Genomic DNA, 17,415 nt, shown 5'->3' on the forward strand with positions numbered 1-17,415 from the left:
GTCCCTTCCAGTTTAGGTGCTGGTTCCAGGATGCTAATTGAACTTGAGGATAATAGCTGAAACAGGAACAAAAAAATGAGCCAAACTGGGGTTTCTTGAGGTGATTTATTTCAGCTAAATATGTCAGTTGTTTATTTGTTCTAAAAATATCACTAGAAGGATGGGGGAGTATTCCAGATTGTTGACACTTTGACTGAAATGAGAAGCAAAATGTAACTGATACGGGATCTAACAGGAGCTCCTGCCTGTCATAGAGAGGAGGCAGGATTAGGATACCAAGAGGCGCAGCCGAATCCTCGGGCAGCCGGGGACCGTCTGCGTGCACCTCCATCACTTACAAACAGCCTCCCAGCCGAGGCTGAGGGGCTGCTGAGTTCTGTAGAGTGAGGCATCTGCTTCTGATGCTTTCTCTTGCTAACTAAACGTGGTGTCGATTTTCCCAGGAACCAGTAGATTTGGGAACCTGGGCTGCGATAACAGTGATAACAGTGACAGCAAGGCCAGCAGGGGAGAAATATGGGACAACCTGCTCAGACACACCAGCGCACTGCATGGCATCTACTTCTTGAGTAACCAGGGGCCTTAAAAAATAGTCGGCTTTCTAGAACTTTCTCAGTGGTTCAAAACTCCCAAACAGAAGTTTGCCAATGACCACCTGGGTCAGTTCCTCCAGGGCTTATTCCTAGAGAAAGTGAACTTGTAAGAAGAGCCGTACTCTTTAGCCCTCCTTTGGGTGGTTCTGTTGGCAAACTGAGCAGGACTCAATCGGTGCTTCTGGGTTTTGTAAAGGAAATCAGGTACTCAGATTTGATCCCCAGAAAGCTTGTAGACTCGGAGTTTCTGTCTGGTGTCCTGTGAGTGTTGGGTTTAGTTGGGTTAGTGCACATTTTTAAAATGTTTGGTTTTGATTACCAGGCGTGACTCCAGACACACACTGGTGATCTTGAGCCTAGTCCCTGTTTACTTGCCTGGTTCTGGAAGACATTTGAGTTTTCCAGCCCTGAAAAGGATCTCATGGCAGTGATTACTTTGGTATTCTGCAGGCTCAGGAGGTACCCTGTATGTGGGTGACCATGCCAGTGGTGCCCCTGAGTGGGTACACTGACCCTCCCTGGAGACACTCAGGGACAACCTGGAGAGGGGCAGGTATACACAGCCATCAGAGAGGCATCCAGGGAATCCCTCCAGAAGGAAGGGAAGCATCTGTTCATGCCCCCAGGTGGGGTGCCCTTTGTGAGCTTAAGGTAGGAGGTTGGTCAGAATACCCACTGAGTTTAAGAACAAAATACACCCAAAATTCTTACTGGAATGAAATCCATAGGTAGCATTTCCTAAGTAAAGGGGCTATGGGAACTCTTTTTTTCTTGGAGATCTTTAAAAAAAAAATCAGACCATTTAAGGTTAAGATTAGAGAGTGATGAACTCAAGGGATACTTCTTGAACTTAAATTTTGTACACTGATCACCTGGGAATCTTGTTACATGAAGATTCTGATCCACTGGGTCAAGAATGGGTAGTCTGCATTTCTCAGCAGCTCCTGGGGATGCGGAGGCTGCCTGCTCTAGACCACATTCGGAGTGACAAAGCATTGCAGGACCTCTCAAGGCCTTTTCCAGCTGTAGATTATTTGGAAAAATCTGCATTTTTTTTCTAATGAGCTGATGAACTACATGTCAATACAGCAATTAGGTAAGCCAGATGATCAAAAGTGTGTATTTCCTGTGTAACCATTGACTAGTTAGATCATTCATTCAGTTGACACTGATGAAACACTCCCCATTAGTGAGACCCCAAGCAGTATTTGGTATCTAGGGGGAGCCGTCAATATACTCCTTCCATGCCTCCCATCCCTTCCAGCGGTTGTCAGAGGATCCCCAGGGCAGTTTGAAGTCTCAGTTCTGGGTCCCTCACAGCTGGAAACCAGCCTCATCGCTTCCCTGGTGGCAGTCCAGGAAGCTCAGGCCTCTCAGTACTGATCTTCAGCGACATTGACTCAGCCCAGGATCAGAGGCTGTTTTTGCAGAGAAAACCACCTTCTGGGATTGGAAACCTGGCCAGGAGAGCAAAGGTGCCAAGCCTAGCACAGAGGGGGCCATCGGAAATGTTGGGAATAATGAATTGAAATACATTTCCTTCATGAAAGCCACACTGGAACCTGGAAGCCCTCCTTCCCCTTCTGGCGGATCGGCTACCTTTGTTTGATGGCATACCTCCCCTGAGCTGGTGACGGGCTGCTTCTCAATCCTTTCACTCTGTGGCCAGCTGACTCATCTGGTTTCAGATTTCCATCCCTCTTCTCCTGGTTACCACATGCTTTAGGGGCACCTCTTTTGGTTTCTCTTCCCATTCTGATCTGTGGCTGCCAAACCATCTTCCCGATTTAAAATTCCATTTCAGCATGCTTGCCTGCTCACTATCCCAACCTCTGCCTGATAGAGTATTTCTTTTACCTGGTGATAGATGCTTGCTTTCTTTTGGGGGTTGGGCAGCCAGCTCTCAGGTCAGGCTCCCTGGAAGTGAGAGGTGGAGGTGGTATTCCAGGCCCCCGTGGCCACTGCCCCTCTTGGGCAGAGACCATTTGCTTTTCTGCACAGCTGTTTTGCCTCCTTGCCTACATGCAGCAGGTAAACAAAGAGCAAGACCCTGGCATGCTGAGCCCAAGGCACACAAACAGGTCAGCACAGAATACCAAATGTTCAAAGTTCTTATGATTTTATTTCTGAATCATCTGCCTTGAATACAGCATTTACTGGGTCAGTTAGTTAGTGAAGGTTTTGTGTGTTAATAGGTGTGTTTCCTCCTTGCAGTACTTAATGAGTGCATTTTTAATACTGCCAAGTAAGATTGGAGGAAATTGTTACTTCAGTATATCTGTAGGCTTTTCCAATTGATTCTCATTGAGAGCTCTTCATCAGAAAGCTTTGTAAGGTGTATTAGATGTCAGAATTTAGGAATACCTACCCTTCGGCTTTATCTTGGACCCCAGCCTTCTATCCCAGATTCCAGACTCCATTCGTTGAGCTCACTGTGGACACGCAAATCTCTCTGCTGTGCTCGAGATGGTCAGTCGCCCGCCTGCAAGGCTCCTCCCCAGCAGCCCTCTCCCGCCAACAGTGGAATTCCTTTGTCTTCTCTGTTGTCTTCCATGAGCCCCAAGCAGAATCTGTCTCCTTTTTGTGTTGCCAAGGAACTTTGTCCACACATCTGTCTGTGTTCATCACATATCCTGTGTATATAACTCTAGACTGTGAGCTTTTGGCAGGGAAAGACCATGTCTCATTCCACTTTATAGCCTCAGGAGCATAACAGACACTTTTTAAATGATTGACTAAAGGATGAACCAATTCAAATTCATTATTAGGCACATTGATGTATAGGTGATCAACTGTAGAAACATGGGATGAAGAAACATTACAAAAAATATTGTATGCTGGTGAGATGAAGTAGGAGGTGGATTCTGCGTGGGATGGGGGTCATGGAAGATGTCAACAGCGGGGTTGTCACAGTTGGGGTTGTCTTCCAGGCAGGTGGATGGAACACCAGGAGCACAGACAGGGAGCCGTGGGGTCTGCGAAGAGCTCAAGGAGTGGGGTCTGAAGTCTGGCACTCGTGGCAGTAGACCCAAGATAGAGCTAAGCTAGAGCCATGTGCTAGCGATGAGTGACCAGTGACTGGGGGCAGTTTCCAGGGGGTCAAGGAAGTCTTCCTGGAGATGATCATTAGACAGTGAACATGGCCCTGATAAAATGCCACTGAGATACATACCCTAAAGTGCCCAGTGAAAAGCCACAATGCCACATGCCCCAGAGCTTCACCAAGGGTGCTGCGTTTCTTTTCTAAGCTCTACACTTAGCCAAACATGGTTGTTATCTCTAGAGTTATTTTGGGAGTGTTTAAAAAAAAAATTCCAAAAAATACGGTAAAATGTCATTTCTGTTTATTTTAATTAAAAGTGAAACTTTGATTACCTGGGTCGGGTCCTTCAAATGTGCCTGGCTTTTGGGTGAAAGAGGCAACTCATAAAAGCATGGATAAATGTGATCATTTTTCAAAGGGCCGCGTATGATGTGTGCTGGGAATAGCACCCCAGCAGCCCACCTCCTCATTTCCTGCAGCCCTACTCAGGTTGCAGGGCTGTAGTCTGTCCCTCAGCCGGCAGTCCTGCCTAAAACTCATGACCAGGTCTTTTCTTTTGATGGGACAGTAAGTGCTCTGAGGGCAAGGAACTGTATTTTTATTCCACACAGTATCTAACACAGATCTTTGACGTTTTAGTGTTTGAAATATTTGGCGATGGGTTAGATAATTCTGTGTGTCTTCATTAGTGTCAGTAGTGTGGTTAGAATATTTTCTGTTGTTCCCCTTTGTTTCCTGTTCAGTGCTTTGGAGTCAGACGGATTCGGGTTTGCCTTTCTGCTTTACCAGTGGCTGGCAGTGTGAACTTGGGCAAATTGCTTGCCTCTCAACCTAACTTGCAGGGTTGTAAGAATCAGCGATTAAATATTTAAAGTGTCAGGCAGCTGCTGTTGTTACTGTTATTATTTTACTTGTCTTGAAAGCAAGAGTTTCCTGGCTTGTGGCTTATTATTGCACAGTTGAGAGCGCTTGTATTTTTTGGGATTGCATTTCCATTTGGGAGCTTGAGCTCCTATTACTTCAGGCCGGCTTCAGTGAACATGTGCTATTTGACCTGAATCTTGAAAGATGAGTAGATGCTTAAAAAGCAGAAATGGTTGGATGGGAAAGCCATTCCAGACAGAAGGAGTGGCATGGGCAAAGACTCAGGGGCACAAAGGAGAGGGACTTCTAGAGGAACTCAGTCATGGCTTGAACGGGGGATGTCCGTGGTGGGCAGTGGGCAGACGGAGGCTGGGAACGTGGGCAGGAGCCAGATCACGAAAGGCATTGTATCAGACGCTAAGTTCCAGCTGCCCATAACAGTGAGATTGGTATTTGCACAGGGCTTTTCTAGTCATGAATTTCCTGTAAATTTTCAATGAGTCTCTGAACAGAAGTGTTTTAACTAGGTTGATAAACTTTGAGCCAGGGATAGGAGATACGAGTAGACCATTTTCCCAGCATGTGACTTGTGAGTATACTTAGAGAGGCATCTTGATTCATGATTGGACCCGGTGATATGTCAGCAGATGGTCTCAGCCTGGCCTCTCTTCTGCGCTGTCAGGCTGGCAGTTCCTCATGTTGAAAGGCAGTCAGTGCTGATTGGCCCCAGGTCTTTTCATAACTTGTTTTTTGTTTTGTTTGTTTGTTGCCTCGGGGTTTCCTCAGTAGACTGCATCTAGAATATCTGGACATGACCTGCAGCAAATTAATGCTGATCATCGTTTGTGTGCTCTTCATGTCTGTGCTGATGGAACAGACACCCAGCCAGATGTTTTCCCACAGTCTTGCAATGTGTGAACAGGGCTCAGCAGATCTGATGAGGGCATCACTGGGTCTGTTTTCCGTATTGTTCTCCGCCTTATACACAAGGTTGGGGCAAAGGGTGAGAGGCTGCACCATCTCCTTGAGACCCGGACTCCATCCCCTGCTTTTACCTGTGCTTCCCGGGGAGGGTCTGAGTTGGGCTTGTCAGTCTTCCTCCCCACGTGGAAACACCTGACCACGTTTGCGGGGCGCTGCTGTCAGTCCCCTGCCTGTGTTCTCCAGCTTCCTTTCTCTGCCTGCCTCCCTTTCCTGCTGCCCCTCTTGTCTCACTCCCAGGTGCCTTTCCCATCATTTGTACTCAGCACTTGTACTATTGTTCTTCCTGTCTGGCTCTCTTAAAACCAGCCCACACCTTTTCAACTCCATATCCTGAGTCAAGTGTTTGAAAGCTGTTATTTCATGCTAATTAGAAGTTCTTTTTCCAGCCAAGAAGCCTTGCACAGAACTGTTCCCCCAAACTGAGGCATAGAGACAAGCTCTGGCATTTAGTACTTTGGGTACAGTTGAAGGAATCGTTCGTGGATAATTGCTGTCAGCGCCACAGTGCTGCCTGCCATGCAGGGAAACCTTCCCCACCTTCCTCAAGACTGTCCCTGCGGCAGGCAAGCTCGGAGCTTGGCTAAGGCAGAAGAACTCGGTGTGCCTCCCAGAGAACATCTCCACATTCTTAGGTGGGACCCTCAGTGGCCCAAATTGCTTAGCACCCAGCCCTCATCCAGGAGGGTCTCTGGTCTCTGAATACATCTCCCCCAAATGCTGATAGGCAACCCTGTGGCAGCAGCTTCCTCCGCGGAAACAGTCCTCTCTCTCTGGAGGGATACGTATCTCCCAGTTGACCCAAGTTTGGTGGGAGTGTCTGGCGTCAAGCTACCTCCACTGCCTTCTAGCCTCAGGAAGACACCAGCAGGAGCTAGCTTCTGGCTCCTTAAAATCCCCTCAACACACCGGGCATGGCTGCCATTCCATGTAGGCAGCCCTGGAAAGGCCTCAGGGACTTTTGTGGATGTTTTTGAGCAGAATCCACTCCCTGTCCTCATCTGGTTTCCTTCTTTATTCTCACCTGCTAGTAGATCAGAAGTTGCATCCCTTTCTTTACCTGGCCCATCATCCCACTGTCCTAAGCTTCTGCAAAGCCAGGTTTAAGGAGGCGGCAGCCCAGATGCCCCAGGGAGCCACAGCGCCACCTTGGGCAGCATCCTGTGTCCCATTAGGAGGGAGGGGTTGGTGCCAGCCCATCCCTGAGCTACGGTGGTGCGGCCAGGACCACCCCCATCCCATCTCAGGGGGTGGGGGGAAGACTTTCCTCCTCCAAAGTACCTTGGAGTCCTTAAATCACTAGGAATGTATTTCTTCATCTTCCGTAGTTTATAAAGTAGTCCGTGAGCAAATGCTGACTGAAGGCCCATTGACCTCTGAGCACAATTGTAGGCACGGCAGAAGGGAGGCAAGAGGGAGAGGGGTTGGAGCTCACACTGAAGGAGGCAGATGCCGCCTCCTGAGAAGGGCCCTTGCAAAGATGACGCTGGTAGTGCTGGTGCGGTGCCAAACGCCGGAGGCCTTAGTAAGCAGGACCCCTCCCTCTCTTCTGCTTCTTCTCGTTCTTATTAACAACAAACGCCAGCTAATGTGATACATACTGAGTAGAGAAGATGAAGGCCTACAGTGTTATCAGTGGAAGACTTGTTTGATTAGTGGGGTTTTAGCTGAATTAAAAGAATGAAGGAGAGACGTGGATTAGGAGAGAGTAAGATTGAGGACCTGCATACACATTCACAGAGTAATGAAAGAAACACAGCCTTTGGCCAGTGAATCATGTTGGTAGGAATAGGTGGGATGCTCGGACAGAGTGGGGTGGGAAGCAGGAGTGGCCGGCGGGTGGTGCTCTGAGGGACCCAAAAGGAAGTGTGACTTATTGTACAGACAGTAAAGAATCATTGCAGTTTCTCGAGCTGGGAATGAAGATGATTTTCGGAGATCTTTATGTTTTCTGAGAGCTGGGCAAGTCGGGGGACAGGAAGACCGTCAGGAAGGTACCTGGGCTCACACTGGGCCTTTCACACGGGTGGTAGTGATGAGCCCAGGGACCAAGGGAGCTGGTGTGTACAGAGACCCAAGTAGAACTGGGAACGGGAGATCCCTGGAGGGCCAAAAGAGAGAAGGTTAAGCTTAACCCTCAGAAGGTCTGGATGGAGGGGAAGCCACTGGTGGCAACAAAACTAGGGAGGGGATTCTTGGTGGTTTTGGGGGACTTGATGAAGTCGCAGCCCCTGGACTGCAGGGTGGGGAAGCTCAGAGAGGCGAGGGCTTCCTTCTTTACATGCCTTCAGGTCAGGGGTTTTGAAGCTAACGAGATGTATTCACCTTCACTGAGGATCATTGTGGAAGGTTGTTTGTAGATATTTCTATCACCCGAGTCACATCTCTTGTGTAATTCTGTAAATAAATCAAGATTAACTTTGAATGAGGTTTTGAAATTTCGCAAATAAACTGGTTTTGTTCTAAAAAGCACCCCCTTGCTATAATCCCTGTTTTGAATAAAATTAGCCACTCTGATGCTTTTAAGCTGATCACAGATGGCCATCTTGTGCCTGCATTTGCCTTAGTGCCGAGCGAGACTTAGGCAAAGCCATGTACTGACCTAGGAGTTCTGGAGTCCTTGGCCCTGCTGCCCCTGCCTCCCTGGGACCAAGCCTTCAGGCACCCTGTTCTAGAGTGAGTACAGGGCTAAGCCGAGCCATTTTGTCTTGTTTTGGGGGGACTCTCTGGCTTGAGCTGTGTCGTTTGCTCCCTTTGTCTCCCTGCCCCAGACTGCTGTTCTCCAAAGTGAAGCTGGAGTCCCTCTGCCGGGGCCCGGACGAGGCGCTCCTCACTTGTAAGCACATGTTGCAGATATGGAAATCCTGCTACAACCTCACCAACCCCAGGTAAGAGACCAGCACTACCTGTTCTGTGTGTTTTTCACGTGGGTCCCTGCCTATCCGTGCCATGTCTGCTTGGCATTCAGCAGGCATTAACCCTGTTGCCCTGTGTACCTCCAGGTCCTCGTGAGCAGCAGATAGTAATGGTGGAGCCTCACACACTCTGTGTCTAAGGGGACTTTCTCCCAGGGACCAATGAAGTCTCCAAATCATGGGTTCCTTTGACTTCCGCTGCCGCGGTGACCTGTTAGGCTCAATCCACAACTGGTCTCTGCCTGATTTCTCTCACCCAGCAAGCTCCACTGGTCAAGCCCAGCATGCCACTGAAAGACACCAATAAACTATCGTGCCCATTTTCAAGTCTTGGGCAGTTTTTCCTGGCATGTATTTAGATTACTAAGTGTGCCCTGCCCTGTGAGGGAAATAGTTTAATGAAAAGGGACCTAGTGATGCCAGTAAATGCAAACAACTGCTTGTAAACTCAGAGTATTTTTCAAGTTCTTACATTATGCTCTTCAAAGTCAGGCACCTAAAAATGTGCTACTCAAATCATAACTGCAGTGCGGGTGTGGCTTGCCCAGTGCCACCCCCAGGAGGTGGGCGCACAGGCTGGTGGCCCGGGAGAAGAAAGGTGGCTGGGCGTCAGGAAAGTAACAGAGTGCAAGCAGGTTCGGTGTGAGATGTTGTTTTACAAGTTTCTGAACCAGGGCCCTGTTAAGGGGATGGGTCCTTGTGAACTGACCCATCATTAGACAGGCTTGTGACCACAGGCCTCACGGGGCAGGGCAGCTGGAAGGGAGGCAGCCAGGCTGGAGAGCCAGCCCACTGTCCAGTCCCACGTCCAGCAAGTAGCCAGTTGACTCCTTGCAGAGCTGGAGTGGCAGGAATTCACCAAGAGCCCGCCTTCTAACCAGGGCCTGTATTACCATCTTCCTCTTGGTGAACAGATAATCAGGAAACTGGCCTTCTTCCTTTTGTGGGTATGTTCTGAAAATAAAGATCTTTTTTTTTTTTAAATGCTACTTTTCTTAGTCTGTAAGCAGAAATAGAAAATGCCTATATTTGTGCTCCTTAAAAGCCCCCCGCTCCTGGCCTCTTAGCAGCAGCAGGACTTGGGGAAGAGTGTTTGCCACAGGCCCAGCTACCAGGAGATGCTGCGCACGCCAGCTGCTTCCGGCCTGGAGCGCGCTCCTTTGCCTGCACTCCCTTTAGAAATGAGAAAATAAATGCTTTCATGTTGCCAATTTTCCCTCGGTTCTCCACACCTCTCCCACCTCCCCACATTTCCTCCCACTTAGCAACCAAGAATATTGAATGTGAGGAGAAAAAAAAAAATAGCAGAATTGGAAAGCTTTTTAAAAATACTTAACCAAATGCCTGGGCTGTGTCCATACTTCCTCCATTTCCTGCAGGATCTCCCAGGGCCAGAGCGGAGGAACCCCGGCTCCAGGCGCAGTCTGGGAGGGGGGCGGGGGTGGAGGAGGACACACCCGTTCCGAGCTGCTCCCTGCAGCTGCTCCCAAAGCGTTGAGGGAGGGGGTGGTAATGGAGCAGCCCCTTATTAAGGAACTTCCTGCTTGCTTTTTTAACTTTATTTATTTTCTCTGGGATATAAATAAATGTTTCTCCTGTAGCCCTCACCACTGTGCATATTTAGACATCCTCCCATTACAGTCGGGTAAGATGGGACCCTGGCGATGGAATAAAGCATTAGGAGGGCAGGGCTATGCCCTGACCAGGGGTGGCCCACTGGGCAGTGCTCCAGATAAGGCAGTTCTGGATCCAACAGCCTCGAGTCTATAATCAAGCTACACGGGGCTTTAGAAGAGGGTAGACTGCATGAGCAAGTAAGTGAGAGAGGTATCCTGCTGAGAAAAATAAAAACTGAGCAGAGAGAGTCTTGGCAGGAGGCGGTTGGTCTCTACCCGGAGAAGGTCCCCAGTGGCTTCCTGGCTGAGGGCACCCTTGTTTCGGAGCGTGTTCAGGCGTCGGGGCCGGGGCCTCTGCTCAACCTGCCAGGGCTTCCCACTGTCCCACCTCCCAGCTCCATCCTGGGGCTGGCACAGGCCACCAGAGCAGTGACACAGCGAGGGACAGAGGGGGACCGGCAGTAGTGGGGCCAGATTGGGAATAGACATAGCTTCCCACTCTGCAGTGCATCCCCCTCCTCTTTGTTTCTGCTTCAAGGAAAATCTCACTGTGAGCTGGTCGCTGAATTGAGCCTTAGACAACTTGCAAAGAGCGTTCCACCTGCCATCTGAGAATGCATCCCACTTGCTGTGAGCAGAATGGTGGGAGGCATTCTCTCAGGTGTTTGCCAAGGTGTTTGTCATTTCAGCAGCCTGGATTAGTTTCCTGACGCCTGCTGTTTTGCATGTGTTTAGAATAGAAATCCATTTCTTGTTTGGTCTTCCCTCTGTTAGTATAAAGCCCTCTTGTGCATAGTGACTCAGTGCCTCAGGACAGTGTGACTTCTGACCAGAGGCTCACCAGAAGACCCCAGCAGCCTTCCTGAACTGAGTGCTCCAGCGTTTCAGCGGGGGATGGCAGTCCCCTTCCCTGCGCCATCACTGTGCCGGGCCATTTCTATGTTATCTTCAATCCCTGTGTGAGGCTTCCAAGACAGCTAATTCCCATTCTATAGAAAGTAATCAAAGCTAAATATAGCTAAATAACTTGCCTAAGTTTTCCCAATTAAATAAGTAGCAGAGCTATGATTCAAACCCAGGTCTAACATCAAAGCACTCACCACCTGTGCTACCTCTCTGAGTTGATGGCCACCTTCTTTTCCTTTGTTTTTATTTTTTGTTGTTAACCACTTCTTTCCCCTGCTTGCCACTGCCACTTTGGCCATCTCCATCATGTAGCCATATAATTGGAAGAAGTTTTTCTTCCTCAGTCATCTTTCAATCGCTTAACTAAGGAATAGCACCTAAAGTTTAAAAAAAAAGATTTCTTTGCACTGACTTCAGTCAAAAGTTGGAATCCCCACGTCAGTAGTCACCAGCATTTTGGTGAAGCTTTTCTTTTTATATAACATGCTCTCATTTTTCATCTTCAAAGCAGCCCCATAAAGCAGGCAAATGTCTTGTTATATCATACCCATTTTACTGATGAGAAGATTGAGGTTCAGGGATCTTGGGAATTTGCCTTGACTCTTGTAACCCAGCCTGAAGAGGCCTGGAGCAAAACAGATCCCTCTCCCACCTGCCGCTGCTCTGGTTTCCTACCCAAGGCCTCTCTTTTACATCCAGTATTTACTGTGCACCAGGTACTACTGCAGAAGCTGGAGGAGGCTAGGTTGCAACAAGAACTTTAGGGTTCTGACTCCTAGTCCACCACCAGCTTGCCTCTTGTGTTTAACCTGTTTGGCTATGGAAGATACAGTTTCCAAGAGAAGCTTCCAGTTTCCAGTATAACTTTAACCATCTTTACAACTGATGCTGAATGTCTAGTCCTCATAGGGAACAGAATTACCTGGGTGTGTATATCTGCGTATGTGCTTACATCCCGTGGATTTGGGGTCCTTCCAGTTTCCTCCCCCTTAACCCTGTGCTTGCACCCCTGGCCAGGAGTGGTTTGCCTTCCCTTCCTGCTCTCCTTGGGAGGTGCTCCCGGCAGCCCGAGGGCCAGGCAGAGAAGTGAGGTAACTGGACTGTGAGGAGGAAGTGGGTGGTCACCGGAGGCCCCGAAACAGACAGAGGGAGAAAGGGACGCTTCCGTGAGACAGACCAACCAGAGTGAGAGGATTAGGGAGACACAGGGGTTGGCCAAGGCCTCCCTTTGCCCCTTCTTCCACATTCTGTGGGTCATTACAAAGGCAAATCTTGATTAATGAAGACTCTGCATCCTAAAAGTTCCTTAAACATCCAGCAGAATTCTCAGTGACAACATTCAGAGAGGCAGCAAAAGCATCCCCAGTTTGCATAGTTAATTGCTGCTTATAGACTGTTTGCAAAGGAACTATGGAAGGCAACTAAGGAATGTAACTGAGTATGGTTTCTCAACTGGTGGAGAGGAAATAGATTCTGTATAGTTTTCAGTGTATGAGGGTCACAAGTTAAGAATTTGATTATAGTTGGGGTCTAACATTCAGAGGAGGAGGTCCTTAACTCAGCTTTCCCACGCCTCCTATCACACCAGAAGGCTAGGAGTAAGTTGTCTTCAGAACCTAGCCAGTCATGCTCATCTCAGATGCACATACGTAGGTGTATGTATTGATAATGACACCCAAAGCATGCCTAGAAGCCGTAAGTCTTCAGAATGCTCCGTCAACGTGACCTCAGCTCAGCCCTACCCAGCTGACTTACCTGCACCTGATCAGGAAGTCACTGAGGCACAGGGAGAGTGGCCTTGCCCAAAGTGACCTTCTCCTTCAGGACAGATGTAGGATAAGGACCCAGGTCCCTGGCTGCATTCCAGGACCCACCCAGCATCACACGTGGCAGCCAATCCTGGGCTCTGAAACTTGGGGAGATGGGAAACCTGGAGGATTATGGCTGAAACAAACACTTGTGATCCACGTCCTCAGATCCAGCCCACCAAAAACCCAGGCAAATCCTGCCTTTGCAATGCCAACGCCTCATTGTGCATCCTTGGGAATCCCCACAGTGTTGGAAAATGTCACTATATTTTGAGATTATATCCTCTGAAAAACTCCTAAGGGGGAGCCACTGCAATATGCAGATAATAAAGCTTGTAATGTTTTTTTCTATTAAAATACATACATGAACAGGCCAATGCTAGAAATAATCAGTTAGGAATGTGATTGATGAAAATCTGCATGTGCTTTTATGTTGTCTTCTGGGCAGAGACATAATATTGTTTCTCAGTCATGAAAATAATTAATAGAACAGTTTCCAAAAACCATGACTCCAGTGATGTAATAAGTATAGGCTGACAAATGGTCGGCACTGAGGCAAGTTTCCTTCTGTTTCCTGTGGATTTCTCTAACTCCATCACTGGATGTGGAAATTGCAGCCTGCAAACCATATTACATCTCATACTGAATCTTATTTGTACCACTTAGCAACAGCTGCACAGAGGAAGGAAATTGCGTTCCTTTATTGTAGAATTTGAACTTATTAACAACAACAACAAAGAAAACCCCACTCTCAGAGCCCCCATCCTAAAAATGAAATGGATTTTAAAAAGCACTCAAGACATAAACCTCAAGAGACAGCTCTGATTCTTTTTGGAGCTTCTTTGATGGAAAATCACAATAGAAGGGAAAAGAGGAATGTAATTGTTTTTGCTTATAAGCTTCTTAGAATTAAAAACAAAAGCAAAAAACAAGATTCTGTATGAGCTAAGGTCCCTTGACCCTGTTTCATTCCAGTTAGGCCTGATGTGGTCTCCCACGTGGCTTGCCAAGTGAATGGTGCCAAGCCTGTTTTGTAGGAGCCAGCTGGAGAGGGGGATGCCATGCAGGAAGCTGGCAGGAGCGCGGGCGTCGAGGCCGGCGCCAAACCCTGCTGTGTTCTCTCCCGGCCGACTTCTCCCGCCTAGGAACAGTGGACAGGGGCTGCAGCTTCAGCTCTGCCATGACCAGCTCCTGGTGTGACCTCACAACCCCTTTTCCTCAGCTATTAAATAGGGACGCAAACGAGGCTGTGATGGCCCTTTGAGAATAGGGGCCATAGGTTCTCAAATCTGGCTACACATTAGACCCCTCTGGGGAACTTGGAAAAATGTCGACTGTTCCAGAAATTCTGGTTTGTTTGGGCTGGAGCAGGACCTAGGCATCAGTGACTTTTAGAAATTCCCCAGGTGACTGTGTGTAGCAAGGGCTCAGAATCCCTGTGTGGAGTGTCGGTGCACACGGACAACTCCAGGGTGGTGTGTTTATGGACTCGGTGAGTCCTAAGACTTCACTGCACAGAATGCCAATCACTTTCCCCCATAGCATGGATGGAGAACCTGGCTTGACGTTTTTATTTTGGTATCTTGTAATGACACAAAAGAGGCTAAAATTAGCAAGGGTCTATGGATGTGGTTAGGCCATGTTTGTGATACTGAATACTGAAAGGAGTCCCAGGCCGAGCCCGGAAGCAGGATGCTTGTAGTAAATGGAAAGGTGCTGGGGAATGTCGAAGCCCACAGAAGTTGTGACTGCATTTGAGGAGTCGGTATTGGTTGACTCTCTTTCCTTGCCCTGCCCACCCTTCAAATGACTGACATTTGTAGCTGTGTTTTGCAGTGATTCTGGACGTGGGAGCAGCCTCTTAGATAGAACCATTGCTGACAGACGACAGCTTAATACAATTACTTTGCCAGACTTCAGCGATCCTGAGACAGGTGAGAATAAAAAGCCAGAGGGGACGAAATGGTGTCAATGAGAAATGTGGGGCCTGGCCCTGAGGGACGTGGGATGAAGACTGCCAGGGAGCTGGCTGGGGGGGAAAAAACCCTACCGAAACATTAAATTCTTGATAAGGTGCATTTCCTCCTGTCTTTTCAAGTGTGCGTTCACAGTGGGGAAGTAATATTACTTGCCCAATTCAACTCCTCCAAATCTTTCTATTTTCCCCCTTGCCCTCAGATCCCCAAATTGGAAACTAAAATGAGATTGTTCCCAGCCCCATCAAGCTTCGCCTCTGCTTTTCTGTTCCTCTCTCTCTCTCTTTAGATTTCAGACCTTGATGAAATCAAGGTTTTGATTTCTAATCAGTTGCATAAATGAACACACACTGAGCAAAAAGACCCTGTAGGGAGGCAGGTGCATTCTGAGCTTCTGACTCTGCTGCCCCATGTGCAGCCTGCAACACTTAATGGCCTCTGAGCACATATCTACCTCTCTTTGTCATTTGCCTTTACCCGTCTGCCTAAGTACAGAGGAGTGAATGTACCTCTGTAATTCTGTAAACTCCAAACATGCAATTCTAATAGTAGTAACGACTGTGGCTCAACAGACCCACAAAATATAAAGAAATTCCTTCCACTTTGAACCTCAAGAGTAGTAGTTCCGGGGCATCATTTGGAATCTGGTTCTGTTGCCTCTGGCCCCACCCTGCAGGGCCCTGGGGGAGGCTGAACTCCTCTCTGGGTTTGCCTAGTTTTTTACAGGCTGGCTTCATGAGAGGAGCCCCCAGGTCCTTCTCCTGCCTTTGTGCCAGGACCCAGCACCTGGCTGCGCCCCTCCAAAAAGAGTCAGAGAGCCGCCCTGAGGCATGTACAGCCACCCCCTGGAAAATCTCTGCCCTGGTGGGTGGGAGGGGAGAGCCTCCGGGAGCCAGGTGTGGTGCTTGCCCAGGCTCACAGCTGCCCGCAGACTGCATTCCTATGCTAGGCTTCTTACCAAATTTGAGAAGTCTGAGCCCTGAGCCCTGAGGCTCTTAGGTCCAAAGAGTGCTGGGAATTGGAAGCAGCATGAATTGCCAATTAGTGCAGTTTAGCATGGCTGGCAGCCCCTGCGCAAAACACAGCCTGGGCCACAGGGAAACTCTCCCCTGCAGAAGCCCGGGACTGGGGTGGACCGGCAGCCCTGTGAGGGCTCAGCCTGCGAACCAGGCAGACTCTGACTTGGATTAGCCCAGTGAAGTTCTGCTCGCAGGTCCAGCCCTCCCCATTGCTGGAAAGGGAAGGCCAGGCTGTCAGGATGAGCTGCGCAGGTGGCCCGGACACCGGGCTGCAGGAAAAGGTGAAGCTCATTGCCACACCAGCAGCAGCTCTGGCTGATTCAGAACAGTTGCTTGCAGCTGCCGGCTCTGTCTTCCCGTTTTACGCCCTCCGAGGATCCTATGAGGACAGTCATACTAAATTCAGACCCCTTTCCTTCCAGCTGGCTTAGACATTAATTTCCTCTGAGGTCCCAAGGCTTTACAGCCACATCACATTGAATACAGATCGTGGCAGAAAATATTAGGGGCCCTTGTTACTCATTCTTCCCGTTGCCCTTCGGACATTTTTCTAGAGCCCTCGGGAGCCACCCCCTTCAGGTTAAGCCTTCTCAGATGCCATAGTGTCCAAGTGAGGTGTGTCTAGTGGCACAGTTGAATTGGGGGTTCACTGCCCCCCCTCTCCTGAGTGGCATTTATGCCCCACTCTCTCACGCATGCCCCCTGCAAGCCCAGGTGCTTGGAATCTGGATCGCTGGTGCGGGTGCCCTGGAACAGGAAGAGAAACTACAGCCTCCTAGGCACTGGCCAGTGACCATTTCACTGTGGTTGTTGTGCCTCCACCAGAGCCCCCCAACACCTCCTTCACCAGCCCTGCCCCCAGAGCCCCAAATTGTTGGCTCCCACACCACCAGAAATCAGAAAAATGGAAGTCCATGCTGGGAGGCCTTGCCAATTGCAGGCTAGTTATACATGAGGGTAAGACATTCTGAAATAATTTAAATCAAAGATTCTTAAAAATAGGAAGACTCACCTAAAAATGGAAAAGATGCCTCCCTCTTGATTAATAAAACTCAATTTGTGTAGTTCAGCTCAGTGGGGAGTCACAGGAGGGCCAGCACATCCTTATCCGTGCACTATCTGATGGCCTGTCTTGTGAACAACCCACAGATTTTTTTAAGACTCAGATTCAGAAGGTACCCTGAGAAGTTTTGCTTCAGTCCCTGTCCCTCCACCTAAAGGTACCCATTTTTATTAGCTTTTTGTTTGCCCTTTCAGTGTTTTTCTCATGCAAATAAGCACAGATATTATTTCCCATGTCCTTTATGTAAGAAATAGCATACTGTACATATACACTCTGTATGTATGCTGTCCAGCAGCTGGCTTCCTCACTTCACAGCATCCCTGAAGGCCCCTCCTTATTCATCCGTGGACAACACCCTCTTCCTTTTTTCCAGCACGCGTGTTCCATGGTGCACAGATACACATTCTGCACTCGCCCATACATTGTGACCTCAGCCACATTCCCTGCCTTTGCTGTAGTTTTCAGTCCCCGTGAGCAAGGAGGCTGGCTGACGTGGAATATCCACTGCAGCACTGCTCGTTTAGGAAAGCATCTGAACTGTGAAGAAAATGAAAGGAGCTTATCCCAGGTCAAAGCAGTCCCAAATCCAAACAGCCACGGTTGTGTCGGCGTGGGCAGACTCCCAGGCAGA

The 17,415-nt window shown here is 48.8% G+C and overlaps 1 protein-coding gene and 1 long non-coding RNA gene across 6 annotated transcripts in view; one reads left to right on the forward strand and one right to left on the reverse strand.

Annotated features, from left to right (window-relative positions):
* TTC7B (tetratricopeptide repeat domain 7B) overlaps window positions 1-17,415 on the forward strand; it is a 245,701-nt gene that overhangs the window by 169,533 nt on the left and 58,753 nt on the right. For all 5 annotated transcript variants that reach the window (XM_036882090.2, XM_036882091.2, XM_036882094.2 and 2 more), the window contains 2 exons: window positions 8,253-8,369; window positions 14,563-14,660. In XM_036882090.2, the coding sequence (XP_036737985.2) occupies window positions 8,253-8,369; window positions 14,563-14,660 (215 nt within the window). The remainder of the gene's footprint in view (window positions 1-8,252; window positions 8,370-14,562; window positions 14,661-17,415) is intronic.
* On the reverse strand, window positions 965-14,551 carry LOC130679469 (uncharacterized). The gene is made up of 3 exons (XR_008992416.1): window positions 8,478-14,551; window positions 7,807-7,878; window positions 965-7,582 (listed from the first exon to the last, which is right to left on the reverse strand). It is a non-coding gene; the product is annotated as an uncharacterized LOC130679469 (long non-coding RNA).

This window comes from Manis pentadactyla, chromosome 11 (genome assembly GCF_030020395.1).
Source record: "Manis pentadactyla isolate mManPen7 chromosome 11, mManPen7.hap1, whole genome shotgun sequence".
Lineage (NCBI taxonomy): Eukaryota > Metazoa > Chordata > Mammalia > Pholidota > Manidae > Manis > Manis pentadactyla.